This window comes from Drosophila sulfurigaster, chromosome 2L (assembly GCF_023558435.1).
Source record: "Drosophila sulfurigaster albostrigata strain 15112-1811.04 chromosome 2L, ASM2355843v2, whole genome shotgun sequence".
NCBI lineage: Eukaryota > Metazoa > Arthropoda > Insecta > Diptera > Drosophilidae > Drosophila > Drosophila sulfurigaster.
Window position 1 is genome coordinate 23,635,119 of NC_084881.1, and position 15,198 is coordinate 23,650,316.

The 15,198-nt window shown below is 35.9% G+C and overlaps 1 protein-coding gene across 1 annotated transcript in view; it reads left to right on the forward strand.

The window, feature by feature from the left end:
- Positions 1–15,198, forward strand: part of LOC133838295 (uncharacterized) — a 64,353-nt gene that overhangs the window by 44,028 nt on the left and 5,127 nt on the right. The window contains exons 3-6 of the mRNA XM_062269366.1: positions 7,469–7,680; positions 9,236–9,371; positions 10,376–10,509; positions 15,017–15,139. Coding sequence (XP_062125350.1) covers positions 7,469–7,680; positions 9,236–9,371; positions 10,376–10,509; positions 15,017–15,139 — 605 coding nt within the window. The remainder of the gene's footprint in view (positions 1–7,468; positions 7,681–9,235; positions 9,372–10,375; positions 10,510–15,016; positions 15,140–15,198) is intronic.

A 15,198-nucleotide genomic window follows, 5' to 3' on the forward strand; every position in this document is an offset into this window, starting at 1 on the left:
GGTGCAGTGGCAAACATTTTGTGAATGCGCCAACTGCAAATTGCGTTCATTTTGTATTTGTTTTTAGTTTTTCGGTATTTTTGGTTACTTACCTACCCAGTACCCCAATCCTTTTCCATTTCCCCTTTCCCCTCCCTCCCTCTCATCACATTCCTCGGCCATTTCAATGTTCATTATTGTATACGTCGCATGTGTTTTCTCTGTGTATGCTTTTAATTTTTTTCTTTATGCTCTAATGAAATTGTCTGCGGGCAGCGCTTTTGCCTGATGATCACCTCTCACTCCTGCTGTCATTACCTCCCCTCCCCCACCCCCGCCTCCTTTGCTTTGTTGTCAGCTTTGTGTGCACATTTTTACCATTGCGGCAAATGCAAAGTTTGCCGCAGATTTTATACGAGTAGTTTTAACCCCAACCTCCCCCTAAATATTTAGCGGACACTGCGCGCGGTTTTTCCAGCGTTTTCAATGACCAAATTATCAAAGTTCCATTTGCCCGAATATATTGCAGGGGTTATCTAAATACCAATAGCAGTTACTAGATGCTTGTGGTGCGAAATGTGTAATTATTTTCGAAAAACAAGCAAGCTTAGCTCAAATGGATGGCAAGATGTGTGATTTTCAATTTCATTTGCATCAAAGGCATTTTTATTGTGTAAAAGTAAAAACTAATTGAATTTAATGTAGTATTTAAAATTTGTATTATTTATTATTATATTTATTATATTATTATTTATTGTTTTAATATTTTTTGTAGATTGTTTCGAGCATTAACTTTTTCTGTATTCTTCTACTGAATTACATATTCATAATTACAAAAATACAAGCTGCTTTGGACACGAACTTAATATTCGCAGATATTGTTTTTACTTTATCAAGAACTCGTTTCGCATTTTCATTTCTATTAACAGAACATATTGCAAATTTTCTATACTCACCTGCTAAATTATTGCGAATTGAACTTTCGAAAAATAAAAGCTAAACACGAAATTTGACTAATTGAAGGCATGTTAAGAACAAAGGATTCAAGCGCAAAAGAGTTTGGCTAGCCTAAAACCAGATTTAAGCATCATAAAGGGAGTTTTTGGTAACGAAAACGCAAAAGCACAAAAATAAAAAATACTCAAAATACATTGCCTTATCGTCATAAATGACTTCACACAGAGACAGAGACGAAGAGTGAAAAGAGCGAGAGAGAAAAAGAGAGCGAAAGCGAGAGAGAGAGGCAAAGTAACACACAGATGCCACAATATTTTGACTGTTTTGTAATTTATTTGACATATTTATGGGGTTCATAAATACAGATATACGAATATATATGTACTCTATGTATGTATAAAAATGCGTTTATTTCGATTTGTTATTTGTTTTTGTTGTATTTTATTTATTTTTAGGGTATTTTTTTTTTAAGTTTTATGGCAAATACAGAAAAGGAACTAAAACACAGTTCGTGTTTATACAGAACGTTGTTGCTGATGCTGTAAAGTTTGGACTACTTCCAACGCTGGAGAGAACCTTATACAACTAACTATCAGTGCATATATACATATAAGTGTGTGTGTGTGCGAGTGTGTATGTGTTTGGCTCATATGCCGCCTGGTCAAAGTTGCAATAGCAAAACATAAAACACTTTTTATGTAATGATTTTCACTGTTTTTCCCTTTGCTTTGCCATTTTTCCTGGCCAACTGCACGGACTATTGACAGCTGATGATAAAAAATTGTTGCAACAAAATGAAAAAATATGGAATAGCAACGATAGACGTATAAATAAAGACAAACCCTGAGGACAGAATGCAAGTCTTTAAAGCGATTTTCAATGAAGTTGCCAAACACACAACTATCTATTTACGGCAATAATACAAAATTGCTGAGTACGGAACTCTACCTCAAATTTTGAGGTACATATATTATTAGTTTTAGAGTATGTTAAAATACTGTATTTATGTCAATAATATAATTAGTACAATACGAAATTACTGAATATGGAAATGAATTTGGAATTCAACGTTCATTTTCTCTATATATAGTATATTGTTATACCTATAGTATTCTTAATAACAACAGAGTGGAAAACTAAAGTATATTTTAGCTAAATAGAGCAATACAAAAATTCTGAATACTGAATTAAATATGCGAAATTCTAATTCCAATTCGAAATATATTTTAGTTTCATTGGTATTTGCTTTCCGGTGTAATTAGATTTTAAAATGATTGAATATTCTCTCAAGTTTCACCATTATAGTTTTTCTGATATTTCTCATTAAATTTGCACAGATAAATCGAAATTGGGCCACACTATCGAGTGAAAATGTTGATTTTGGATCTGATTGGAGGCAAACTGGCGAATATTCAGCACGAATATTGAAATATTTCAGCTGTTGAGCACACAATTTCATTAAATGTGGGCATTAAACATTTCGCGCCTTAACACTTTTAATTTATGTATTTACTTTTTGGTTTGTTTGCTTTTCTTGCTGCCATCAGCGACCAGTTAACAGTTAACAGTCCTGTTGTCCTGCAGTCTTTATGTCCTGCTGTCCTGCTGTAGTATCAACCAGAGACCACGTCCATGTCCACGTCCTTTGTATGTATGCCTACCACCTGCGGCATTTTGCGACGCTTTTGCCCAGCACCATATTGAAATTCCAAAGTTGAAATGACTGCAAGACAGTGAGGAGTCGGTTGGGGTTGGGGTTGGGGTTGCGTTGGGTTGCTTTTGGTTGAATGCCTGGCTACAGTGTTGACAGTTACCAGTCGAGTCGAGTCGAGTTGAGTCGAGTTGAGTGGAGTGGAGTCGACATCCTGCTCGTCAGACATTGGTCAGGTTTTTGTGGCTGCCATGGTGGTCGCGACTCGGCCTCGATCTCCACACACTTCACACTCCTCGCACCACATTGACTGTGTCACTTTCAGCGGAGGCCAAGGCTGTTTGGGTCGACACCACTTAGTGGCACCCTCACATTTCGGCAACACTTTGGTCTCCTACACCACCCAACCCAACCCAACCCAACCACATTTCAAATCGTCCCTTTGTTTGTCTGTTTATCTTTAACACTTCGAGGTGTTTTTGTCTGCTTAACTTTTGATCAGCTTTTAATGTCAACGCCAAATGCATTCTGTCTGCAAACTTTCCAAATTAACTGACTTATTAAAGTCCCGCAATACCAATCAGAAAAACCCGACGCACAAATACATTCAGAGCAAATCAGAACAAAAGCTGACCCACAAAAACTGCACTAAAAAAATAAGCTATAAACTCATCAGTACAATCACAATTTTTTGGCAGCACTAAAAAACAAAGAAAGTCCCCATAAAATATACAGTACAAATTGGCAAAAGTTTTGCACTTTTTCTTGTTTACAAATTTGTGCAGCAAATTTAATATTAATTACGTGTCAGGTCAGCAAAAGTTTTCAACAAAATTAATGCGAAACGAAAAAATCAAAATTAAAATAGGTTTTAGAAGCGCACCAACTATTTCAAAATGTATCTTTGAGAACTTCATAAAGAGTTACAAAGCTGATATTAATTAGAGCATAAATAAAATATAATATGTAGTTGAAACATCAAATGATAAAACGAAAAAACAGTATGAAGTATTTCTAAATTAAAGATTTAATTTACATAGATATGTTTATGTTATTCACTGAAAATATGTTGTAACTTCAACATATAATTTATTCCAATTATACAAAATATAATTACCTGTTACTTTAACATAAACTTAAAATAATTTTGACCAGCTTACGAATGGAATACAAATAGAATGATTATTAATCTTGTAATCTTACGTAGAATTGCATTGTTTATCCGTAAATGGTTGAAATATTTGTCGAAGTTACGAAACAATAACAAATGGCAAATTTCTATAGCTCAAAAAAGCATTATTACAAATGATGTTTGCCGCACGAAGAAAAAAACTCTGAACTGCAAAATGAAAGTGAACAACAGAGGCAGAAACTTCATAAAAATGGAAACTGATAGACAGACAGATATGTTAGATAGATGGAATGAATAACGGAAAACCGAACTTGCAATAGAATTTTACAACGGGAAAGTATGATAAAGCCAAAAGAGGAAGACCGATGTCATACACACACACACACTCACCCACTCACACACACTCGATACGTAACCTCAGCCCTATCTGCAGCTAAATGGAGAACCATTAAAAGTGGACATTTGTAAACATAAACTGACAGATAAACACCCAGCGCAGACATACTGAAAACTTTTACCAGTTCACTGACTAATAGATGAGCACCGGGGAATTGGAGGGGTCGAAGGGATGCTGCGAGTTGTCCTTGCAGTTTTCATTGGTTTATATTACCTGAGCATGCGGTGGAATCCATTGCTCGCCAGAGAAAGCCGTTAAAATACTTAACAAACGTAGATTGTAAAAGTTTTTTTTATAACAAAATAAAATGTCAGGGAGAAGTTGTTGTTGGTGCTTTTGTTGTTGCTGCTGCTGCTGCTGCAACCACAACAAATGCAACCTCTGCTGAAGGACAATCGCGTTCGTCCTATAATACGAGCAGTAGTAGATGCCTAGGGCAGCGGGGGGCGGTTCAGGGGTAAGGGGTAAGGCAATATGGGTCAATATGAAACAAAAAACGTTGTACAAATGTACACGTAAAAAAAAAAAACAAATAAGCAAACTGTTATTGAGTGCGTCTCGACTATGCGATACCTGTCAACAATTTGTTGAGAACATTCAAATTGTTTCTAACAAAAAAATATACAAATTATTCATAATTAGGCTCCAATTTTGTACAATGAAATTTAACGTTCAAAATAAAAAATAATAAATATCTGATGATTTTGTTATTTTCAGTAACTATTCAGAGTTAAATTACTATTATGAACACTAAACTTTATCTCGCTTAATTTGAATTGAATTAAATTAAATTATAAACTTTTTATTACCTGAAATTAATCAAAAACATAAGTTGTGATAAAATTGATAAATCAATTTATCTAATTAAATGGCGAATACATATTGAATTTTGTATGTATTCAATATGTATTCGCCATTTAATTAGATAAATTGATTTATCAATTTTATCACAACTTATGTTTTTGATTAATTTCAGGTAATAAAAACTTTTCCTTTTATTAGAATGTATACCTAATTATATATTCGAGTATTATTTATTCCAAGTAATTACTGTAAATACTAAATAATACTAAATAAATACTAAGTATTGGAGAGTCATATTTGTTAACTTCTTTCCTATCGCACCAAGCTTTTTGTATAACCTCTCTAACCATGAAGGTCGGGTATAAAAAGCATTGGAAAAACAGCATTCAAGTGAAATGGTAAAAAATAGATGCCAGCTCCTAGTGTGGGAGCAAAAGAGCAGCAAGAATAAGAGAACTAAGGGATGAGAGAGTGGGGGAGGAAGTGAGAGAGAGGAGGGAAGTTGGGCAGATTCGTGAACATGGTGCTATTTAGTGCTACATTTGTTGTCACATGAAACGCACTGCGGAAAATGAAACAACACGAAACGTACTGTGGTCAGGTCAGAAACTAGCAACTCGCTTATCAAAAGCTCTATGCCCCGGCATGTATTTGCATTGTCGTGGGACTTGCGGGGTTCATGAGGGTGAGGGGTGAGGGGTCGATGGTTTGGGGCGGTTCAGTTTGCAAGCGAGTTCAGTTAGGGGCTGGCAACTAGAGTTGGGCGCGTGTCGTGTTAATTCTCGTGTCACATCGTGACACGACTCAACACGCGTGTTCGTGTTGCACGCAATCAAATTTCGCGTGTTCGTGCGTGCTCGTGCTGCGCACTCCAACACGACAACACGAAACAACACGACAACACGAAACAACACGACAACACGAAGCAAAAAATTTGATTTTTTTTGCCTTATTGGCAATATTGCTCGACTGCACTATTTTTTAGTATATTTCCTCAGCAAGTTATGTTAACTTTCGCCATGCGCATTTACCTTTAATGTAATAAAAAGTGAATAAAGTACCATTACTTTTAATAAGAAATTTAGCGCGTCTTTTTATTTATCCGGGCTCCAACAAAGGTTATTGTTAATAAAAGCTCACTGACTCAAAATAATCATTACATTGTAATGTAATATGATACAAAATTGAAATAAATATGAAAAAAAAATTTCGTGTTGTTCGTGCGTGTTTCGTGCGTGTTCGTGTTGGACCAAAATCGACCGTGCGTGTTCGTGTTACACAAAAAAAAATTTTTCGTGTTCGTGTTGTGTCGTGTTGAAAATTTTAGACACGCGCCCATCTCTACTGGCAACCCTGTTGCAACTGTTCAGCCTTGTAATTTGTGCATATGCACATTGTTTGCACTTTTATTTCGCTTTTTTTTTACCTTCCCCCCAACTTTTCAAGTCTTGTATTCTATTCTTATATACTCAGTAATTGGGCAATAAAGGGTATTTTATCGAAAACTCTAAAGTATTTCCACAGTCTGTAATCTACCTACTTTAAGATTCATTTGGTTATTGAATAAAAATACTTAAAACTGACATACCGAATGCATACCGAAAAATTCTGAATAAATGATGTAAAATTAAAAAATACATTCTATAAATTACTACTGCAAAAAGAGACTTAACAACTACTAATTGAATACTGAAGACATACCGAATAAATACCGTAAATACTAAACCAAAATTCTAAAGACTAAACATACTAGTTACTAAATAAAAATATTAAAAAAGACTAAACAAATACTAATTAAATATCAAATAAATAAATTATATAAAAATACTAAAAATTAATAGCTACTCAAAATGCTAAATATTCCACAGTCTACTGTTGTTTGTCTATTTCTACTTACGACTAAAATATAGTAATAAGCTTTCCTTTTAGTTAAAATAAAGACTAAAATAATCTTTCACCTCAACTAAAATTTGCAAAAATTCTTTAGTTACGAACTCTTTTTAAAACAAATAATATCTTAATCCCCAAAATAACCATAGAAAAGGCTGCTCACTAAAATACTAAGCACACATTTGTAGGGTATCGGGCAAGCTTAAAAATTCCCTCTTCTGTTCATGATCTGAGAAGGGTCAGTTGAACTCGCAGTTCGAAAATGTTTGTGAAACTAATTGAAGACAAGTTACTGTTCGCAAACAATAGAAACTGCAAAAGCTTGGATTAAAATACCTCTTCGATTTACAACTTTAACAAAAAATAAATAAAAGGGTAAATTACGCGTACCTCTCGTGTAATTGCCATTCAAGCTTTAGGAAGAAAGCATTAAAGAGCTGCTAGCATAAGCGAAATGACAGCAATAATCTCGACAGATACTTGACAAAAATAAAAATAACAACTAACGAACCCTGACGACTGAGCGAACAATGAAATCGTGTAAACAATTTCACTAACTCGCAGACAGACTGTGTTTAATTTCATTTACTTGAAGCAGTATAAAAGTATTTGTTTGCACTCACTCATTGTTGTTGTGTTTGTTGTTGTTCTTTTGCAGATTTTATTGTGGCGCTCAAGGATGTTTCGGTAATGATACCGCAGGCGGTAAAGCGCGGCAGCAATGCCTTGTTCACCTGTAATTACGATATGGAAAATGATACGCTATATTCGGTGAAATGGTATAAAGGCAAGCGTGAGTTTTATCGCTACACACCCAAAGAGAATCCGGCAATGAAAGTCTTTGCCATGACAAGTGGCCTTAATGTGGAGGTGAGTATCAAGTATACGCACAGACTGCCAAAGCCAAAGAGTGTGCTTCCCCAAGGGGAAACAGGCACACACATACATTAAGAGCACATGCTGCAGTTGCGTGTCATAAAATAACAAACGCACTGTAAATTATGCCCATAATGGCTGATTGCATTAAGCCAGCGAAATCACATTTGCCGTTGATTTTGTGTTTTTTTTTTTCGTTGTCGTTGTCGTTGTTGCTCCTCTGAATGTTGTAATTATGCACAACAGTAACAACAACCAGAGTTGGCAGTCAGAAGCAGAATCAGAAGCTGAAGCAGTCGCGAGTCCACAGTATCCACTGTAGTCAGTCTGTAGGCCAATTAGTCGGCTTGCGATTGACTTGCGGCTCATTAAAAAACAATATATGCAGATTGCGCAAAAAATACTCCATAAAAGTCGTCGACTGAAGTTTTCAACTTTAATTATTACGTTGAAATGCATTCGGGCCAATTAGGTGTCCACGGCAAATTGGGTTAAACGTCTGGCTGCCCAATACAACCCAACTCAACCCAACGCAACTCAACCACCAAAACTCTTCATCCAACCCATGGCCCGAAAGTGTCATATTTGTGCATATTAAAGCCCCATCTTTAAATGCAATTTATTAAATTCCATTTTTATTAAGTGGATTTCCGCATGAGTTCATCGCTCGGCGTGTCAAAGATTAAATTTTGCGTAAAACATTTCGAGAGCTCGGTCAATTGTGGCACTCGACAGAATGTTGCCCCATTGCGCAAAAATATTAGTTAAATATATCGCAAATAGAAGCAAAATGCATTTTCATATTTTTAATTATTTTGCATAATCGAAAACAAGAGTTTTATTCAAAAATTCGATTCGCTACTTAATAAATTATTAAACTCACAAAGTATAGTATGTTTTGCGGTCAAAATGTTATGGTAGATAAACATTTTATTAAAAAAACAATGATTTTCTATTAATGCATATCCTACTTAAATCTTTTGGCAAAGCATGTATTAAAAAAAAGTACAAATATGCGCTGAAATAGTTTTGTCAGCTAAACTAATATTTAAACGCCGCATTTTCAAAGTTGAAAAACTTGAATTCTTTTTTTTTTTTTGTTTTTTTGCTCAACATATTCATAAAAGATTACTTGCCACGTGATTAATGCAGCCCATAGCAATTTTTTAATATCCCACCAAAGCCAAGGCATGACCATATTCAAAATTGCTTTCACTCAAAGGAGTCGGAACTCATAAAGAGTTGACTTTTTGGGGGGTGCGGAGGGACTGGAGCTTGTTTCCACTTAAAATTCCACTTCTATATCCATTTGCAATGCACCTGAGTTGAGCTCTCTCAGATTTCATCAAAAGCCCAGCTGCCATCTATAACGAAAGTCCTGAATTTCTTTGCTTTTATTTCACTTTGGCATTGCGTTATATTCAATTTCTATGCAGCGCATTCACTAAATTTTTCGACTAATTTTTATTACGCTCTACCACTCTATCTATCTCGTTCTCGTTCTCGTTCTCCTATCTCTTGCTAACACCCACTTTTTGCACTTTTCTAGCGAAACCTGTCGAATCAAAGTCATGTCGTGCTGCAGTCGGTGCCGCTGAATATTTCGGGTAAATTTACATGCGAAATATCCGTGGAGGCGCCCACATTTCAAACGGCGATGGTGTCCGGCGAAATGGAGGTGGTGGGTAAGTAACAAAAACAATATTAACAAGAAAAAAACGATCAAAAAGTGACGGGTATGCTCAACTGTCAGATACCCGACACCCATTTTAGGGGAATAGATCAATTTATTTGAGGATTGTAATAATATTCCAAAATAGAAATACAGAAATTACAATTTAGTCATAATCTTTATTTTATTTTTCATTAATCAGTTTATTTCTTATACGTTTTAATGAGTAGAAGAATATTAAAACAATCTATTTACATACAACAAAGAGAAGAATTGACTCACAGACTCTGAAATCAACGTATTTAAAAGAATGGACAGACAGACTGGCGGACGCTATGACTGCTTATAAGGAAGAAATATTATAGTACTTATTATCGCACTTTTGTTATAGTCTGTATCAGTATAGTTATTTGATATTTCGTTAATATTAACTACTACTATTTTTGCTCTGTGACTCGAAGAATTCCGACCTATTTAAATTCCACATATGTAAGTATTGTCAGCAAATTTGGAGACTCTAGCTAGTAAAATCTCTGAGATTCACGTGTTTATATTAACGGACGGACAGACAGACAGAGAAACAAGATTGGATACATCGCTATGATTATCAAGATAATCAGGGGTGCCATAGAAATTAAATAAATAAATCAAATTAATAAATTAAAGAAGCAAGATAAGATTAAACACCACTAAATACATTCATTCAATCTGAGATCTATTTTCATACATAATCTGTTCACCTTACTAACCCTTCTCTCTGCGTTGTCGGGTATAAAACATTATCATCATCGTGCAAAAAAAAATCAACTTGAGCAACGCAAATGAAAACTTGCAAAAGGCGGCTCGGCAAAAGCAAATTAATTAGACAAATGTGCGCAGCCTTTTGCCATTTTTCGAGTGCTACTCCGCTAATTTTACATTTCCATTTCTCCCATACACACACAAACACTCCCATTACCTGCATCTCTCACACTTTCCCCCTCTCACCCTCTCTCTCTCTCTCTGTCTGTTTTATAGAACTGCCGGAAGAGCACACAGTGGTTACCGGGATTCAGGCACGTTATCGCATTGGCGATTTGGTCGACGGCAATTGCTCAATTAAATACTCCAAACCGGCTGCTAATTTGACATGGACTATTAATGGTATTGTGGTAAGTCTTGGTTTCAGTTTATCCCGCCTCCACACGCTTCAACAACTATGAGGTCGAGAGAACGTTGGCATCCATTTCGATCCGCCATTCAATTAGAGAACGCTTCAAGCCAATTTCAATTGATTGCCTGGCCATTTTTCAATTAGCATCGAGCCTTCTTCTACTACTTCCATAAAACTTTCAATTCGACACTTTTCGGTTTGCACTTCAATTGCCCAAATTCTACAAATGCTTTGAGAGCAATCAACAAAGAAAGCAATTGCACTTTTGATAGAGGTGCAATTCCTAGATGGATAGCTCAACATTGTTGTCACTTTTTGCTTCCAAACTTTGAAGGAAAATTTCTCTTTGCATGTGTTTCATGCGAAACTCTTAAGGTTATAAATTGTATAATTTTTAAGAAAGTTTCATCATTCATTCATCTTTATGCACTAGACAATTTCTTGATTGCAATAAAATATGATTTCTATAAGGAATACATAAATAAAATAAAATATTGTCAAAAATAATACATTTTTATTATTGAATATTATGAAAATTATAAATTAAATTAAATAGTTAAAAAAGTATTAAAAAATAAATAAGAAATCTACAGTCGAGTTTGCTCGAGTATCCAAAACAGTGCGGCATTATATTTGAAACATTCCAAATAAATGTATCGAAAATATATAGTACTACAGTAGAAGTATATAATTCGGATAATTCTCTAAGTTAATGCATAGACACATCAGAGTCTATGACTAAGCTAGTCTTTATTTCCTCAAAGAATTGTCAATTTAATTACCTAAACTACATCTAATTACAATCAATTTTTCACTTAACCTTCAAAAGTAATAGATATATTATTTACTAACAAAATTACAGTACTTAAATTGACTTCTTCTTGAATTTCATCATCAATAATTGTATGCACTTAAGGTAAAATTATCATATTGCAAATCCTTTTCGAAAGCTAGTGGCTTTATTTGTATGTTCTCATATATGTACATATATATTCTTGCCGAATATTTTGCTCACCCATTCCATTTAATTGGAAACCATCCATTCTCCATTCTCCAACTCCAACATGCCAAACTATTCACAATAGAACGAGTATCTCGTAGAGTTCGCACTCTTTACTTGCGCTTTCATTTCATCTTGATGGAATTTCACACAGTTGCATCGTTTGGCAATCTTTTAGCGTTTACTGTGTGATTTTTCATTTCTCGCATGTGTATGTGTGTGTGTGAAAGAGTGTGCAAGTGTATGTGTGTGTGTATTTTGCGTGTGTGTGTTGCATACTTTTTGGCACCTGTGTTTGTTAGGCGCCTCTCACTTTTTATTCAGCTAGGCTTCCCATATATTTTGATAGGCAGTCACTTTTTATGCCTTTCGCTGATGTTGTTGTTGTTGCTGTTGTTGTTGTTGTTCGTTGGCTTGGCTGTTTTATGGCCGCAACCACAGCAGGTTACTTCAGCATATCGTGTGAAGTAGAACAAGGAGAGAGCGACAGATAGAGATAGACAGAGAGAGAGAGAGAGGGGAGAGATCAGATTGTGCCCGCCCAGCTGCTGTCATAGTTCCGCATGATTTCACACAGGTGTGTGACTTTCAAGGCAGCGAAAAAACCAAAAGAGGGGAAGGGGAAGGGGAAGAAGGGAAGAGTTGCTCGGCAAGTGACATGGCACCGCACTTTTTTTTGGGCTCTGCTGCCATTTGACTGCGTTTGTTTTAAGAAACGTTTAGGTTGTCAGCTAGTTTCGATACCCGTTATACACATGGGAAGAAGGATAGATTCATTTTGTCATCCTTAAAAAGTATATCTATAAGTGGACACAACTCTTTCTCATATTATAATTTGATTACGCAAATAATAAAAAAAAATAGCGGAGAATTAAAAAATAACTGATTAAAAATATTATATGAAAATTAAAAATTAATCTTTAAAACCTAAAATCGTTAAAGTTTTCAAAACAAAACTTAAAATAAAATGGTCAGAATCAAACAAAAAATTTTAAAACATGAGAAAATTTAAATTCTACGTACATTCTAGCAGGTATATTTTAGTCGTTTATCGTTCAAACTTTACTCTAACACTTATTTGTTTTTATTTTATGGAGAAGCTTTGCTTCATTCCGCGACCCGCCCCAAAACTCCCCGGAGTGGTAGTATTACCTATGGCATTCTGTCTACGGCCCACTTTATTGTTGCTGTAAATTATTTGCGAGTGAAAGAGAAGAAGAGGCTGCGAGTGAGAGCAGGAGAGAAAAGGACAAGGCATTGTCAATGTCAGTACGGTTAAAGCCATATTTCATATTGTGCGGCTTTTTACGACTCTACTCGTAGTCCTGAGTTGGCCTTTTAGTATGTGTGACTACAACTTGTAAGTTCACTTAAGGTGCTGTGATTCTTTAGAGGAGGAAAGGCGACGACATGCCCATTGTGAATTGCTGATTCAGCTTGGCAACATAAATTAAGTATTTTACAAAAGCCCACAAAGGGGATTTCACCTCGCATAATTGAAACTGAAGCACAACTTTAATGCACTGCCTCGAGTTTAATGGCAAAGCAAATGCTTGCAAATGGCAAATTAAGAGTTTATAATTTGCTGTATATACATTTTAATGCTTAATGGGGAGTAAATTCAATAATAAATTGATCAATTGCAGTCATTAATTAAAAGTAGTTATTAGTCTGTGCACTGTAGTGTAGCAACACATTGTTAAACTGTTCCTACTACAAACTCTACCTAAAACTGTTCTCGTTTTGTTTTCTCAAAACTGTTCTCACAGCTGACTTTAACAGCGGATAAGTTAAGACTTGACTGTTAAGTTAATATTTCTGTTATTTAACTTAACATTTTGATCTATTCTTAATATGTTAATCGAAATGTTATAAATTTTCATACTTTTACAAAAAAATTTTATGCCAAAGAAACAAGTTCCGAATTTTCATCGCTTGTCACAAATACAACTACAATTTTGTAGTGCACATTCCCAGACACCACTGTACGAGATTACTTTTATATTATTTTATATGTTCTATTTACTTATCCATTTCCAAACGAATATAAAAAATATGTAATTAAATTGAATATATTTAGAAATAAAATACGAGAATTAACTAACTTTTAAATTAATGTGTTAAATTGAATTTTTTGTGATTGTAAAAAGAATACAAAAATAACTTTAGTCAAATAAGAGAAGAAAGAGAACAAAATTTAAAAGATTCAATTGGAGCAATCAACTCGTACAATGTCTTAACTATAATATACTAAACAAAACTGAAAAATGCGAGTTAAATGGCAAAACATATTTGAATTGAAAGTGAATTTTGCCTCATTTGAATTTTAAGAATTAAAATTGAATTTAAAAGGAGCCTTTAACGGCAGCTCTATGGAATAGGGCCAATAGAAAGTTTCATCGTTCTACCCAAAAAAAAAAACAGAGTGTAGTTTGCATATCAACATATGAAGAGACGGACGAACAGACGGCCAAAATAATAATACCCCAGAGTGCCAGAGTATTATGGTGCAGAGTGAGAAAGTTGCAGTAGCTGAGAGTCGAGGCGGGCATAATTTTTATCATTATCAAACAAGCAATTCAGCAAAAACTAACACAAACAACACTTAAGTGTGCTGTGGTCTGGCTGGCGAGTGTGGGACCAAGAGGGGAGAGGAGAGAGGGGGAATGCTGGTGTGTTGGCAGAATGGTTCGCCACTTGATCTTTTAGCTAACGAGCGCTTTTCAACAGGAAAGCACACGAGTGTGCGTGTGCCCGAATGTGTGTAAGTGTGTGTGTGTGTGCCTGACTGCTGACAGTCAGACAGCAGAGCATCATAGGCTGTAGGTAGGGGCAGGGGCAGGGAGGGAGGCCTGTCAGGCTGGTAACGGTATCTGCAGGCGCACTTCAAACTAAACTCACCGCAAACAAAGTGGCCTCGTCCTGGCATGCCTACCATCCTCTCCCTTCCCCTCCCCAGCTCTCCTGCTCTACTCGTTCCTTGCTCCACTTAATCACTCAAGCGTAAATCTATTCATCATTCATAAGTTATAAATTTGCCGTGCTGTGTGTGGTGTGTTTTTGGGCGATGGCGATGGCGATGGCGTAAGAAGTGGACGTGGACCGACAGACAGACAGACAGAGACAGAGACAGGCCAACAGGCCGACAGGCTGGCAGCGCCACCTAGTGGGCGGTGGCAGGTTTCGCCACTTAACACACAGTCGCCTCTTGTGCATTGTGCATTGTGTGGCGCGCTTTTGCATTTGATGAGTGTCGTGTCGTGTAGTGTCGTAGATATCTACGTTCTATGTTCTCTATCTACAAGTATCCATCTATCTGCAACTGTGTAGGATCCTTTTGATAAATATTTACAAATTGATTTGCACGGTTCTTTGTGAGGCCTTTGAGCCTTCGAACTATTGGAGCATACAGCCAAAGCTCGATGCCATCATCATCATCATCATCTTCATCACTTGACACACATTCATTTCTCATTCGCTCATCACACTTTTGCTTCTTTTGCAGGTGCCACCGCATCACATCAAGACGTATCAGACTGAGAAACAAGAGAACACCACGCTGGAGTCTGTCACAAGTGCCATACATTTTATGGTTACCAATCAGCATTTTCTCAAGGGTCAAATGCGGGTAAGCCAACCCCTCCAAAAAAAATTCAATAGCTGCCACTTCTACAAGCTATTCACTCT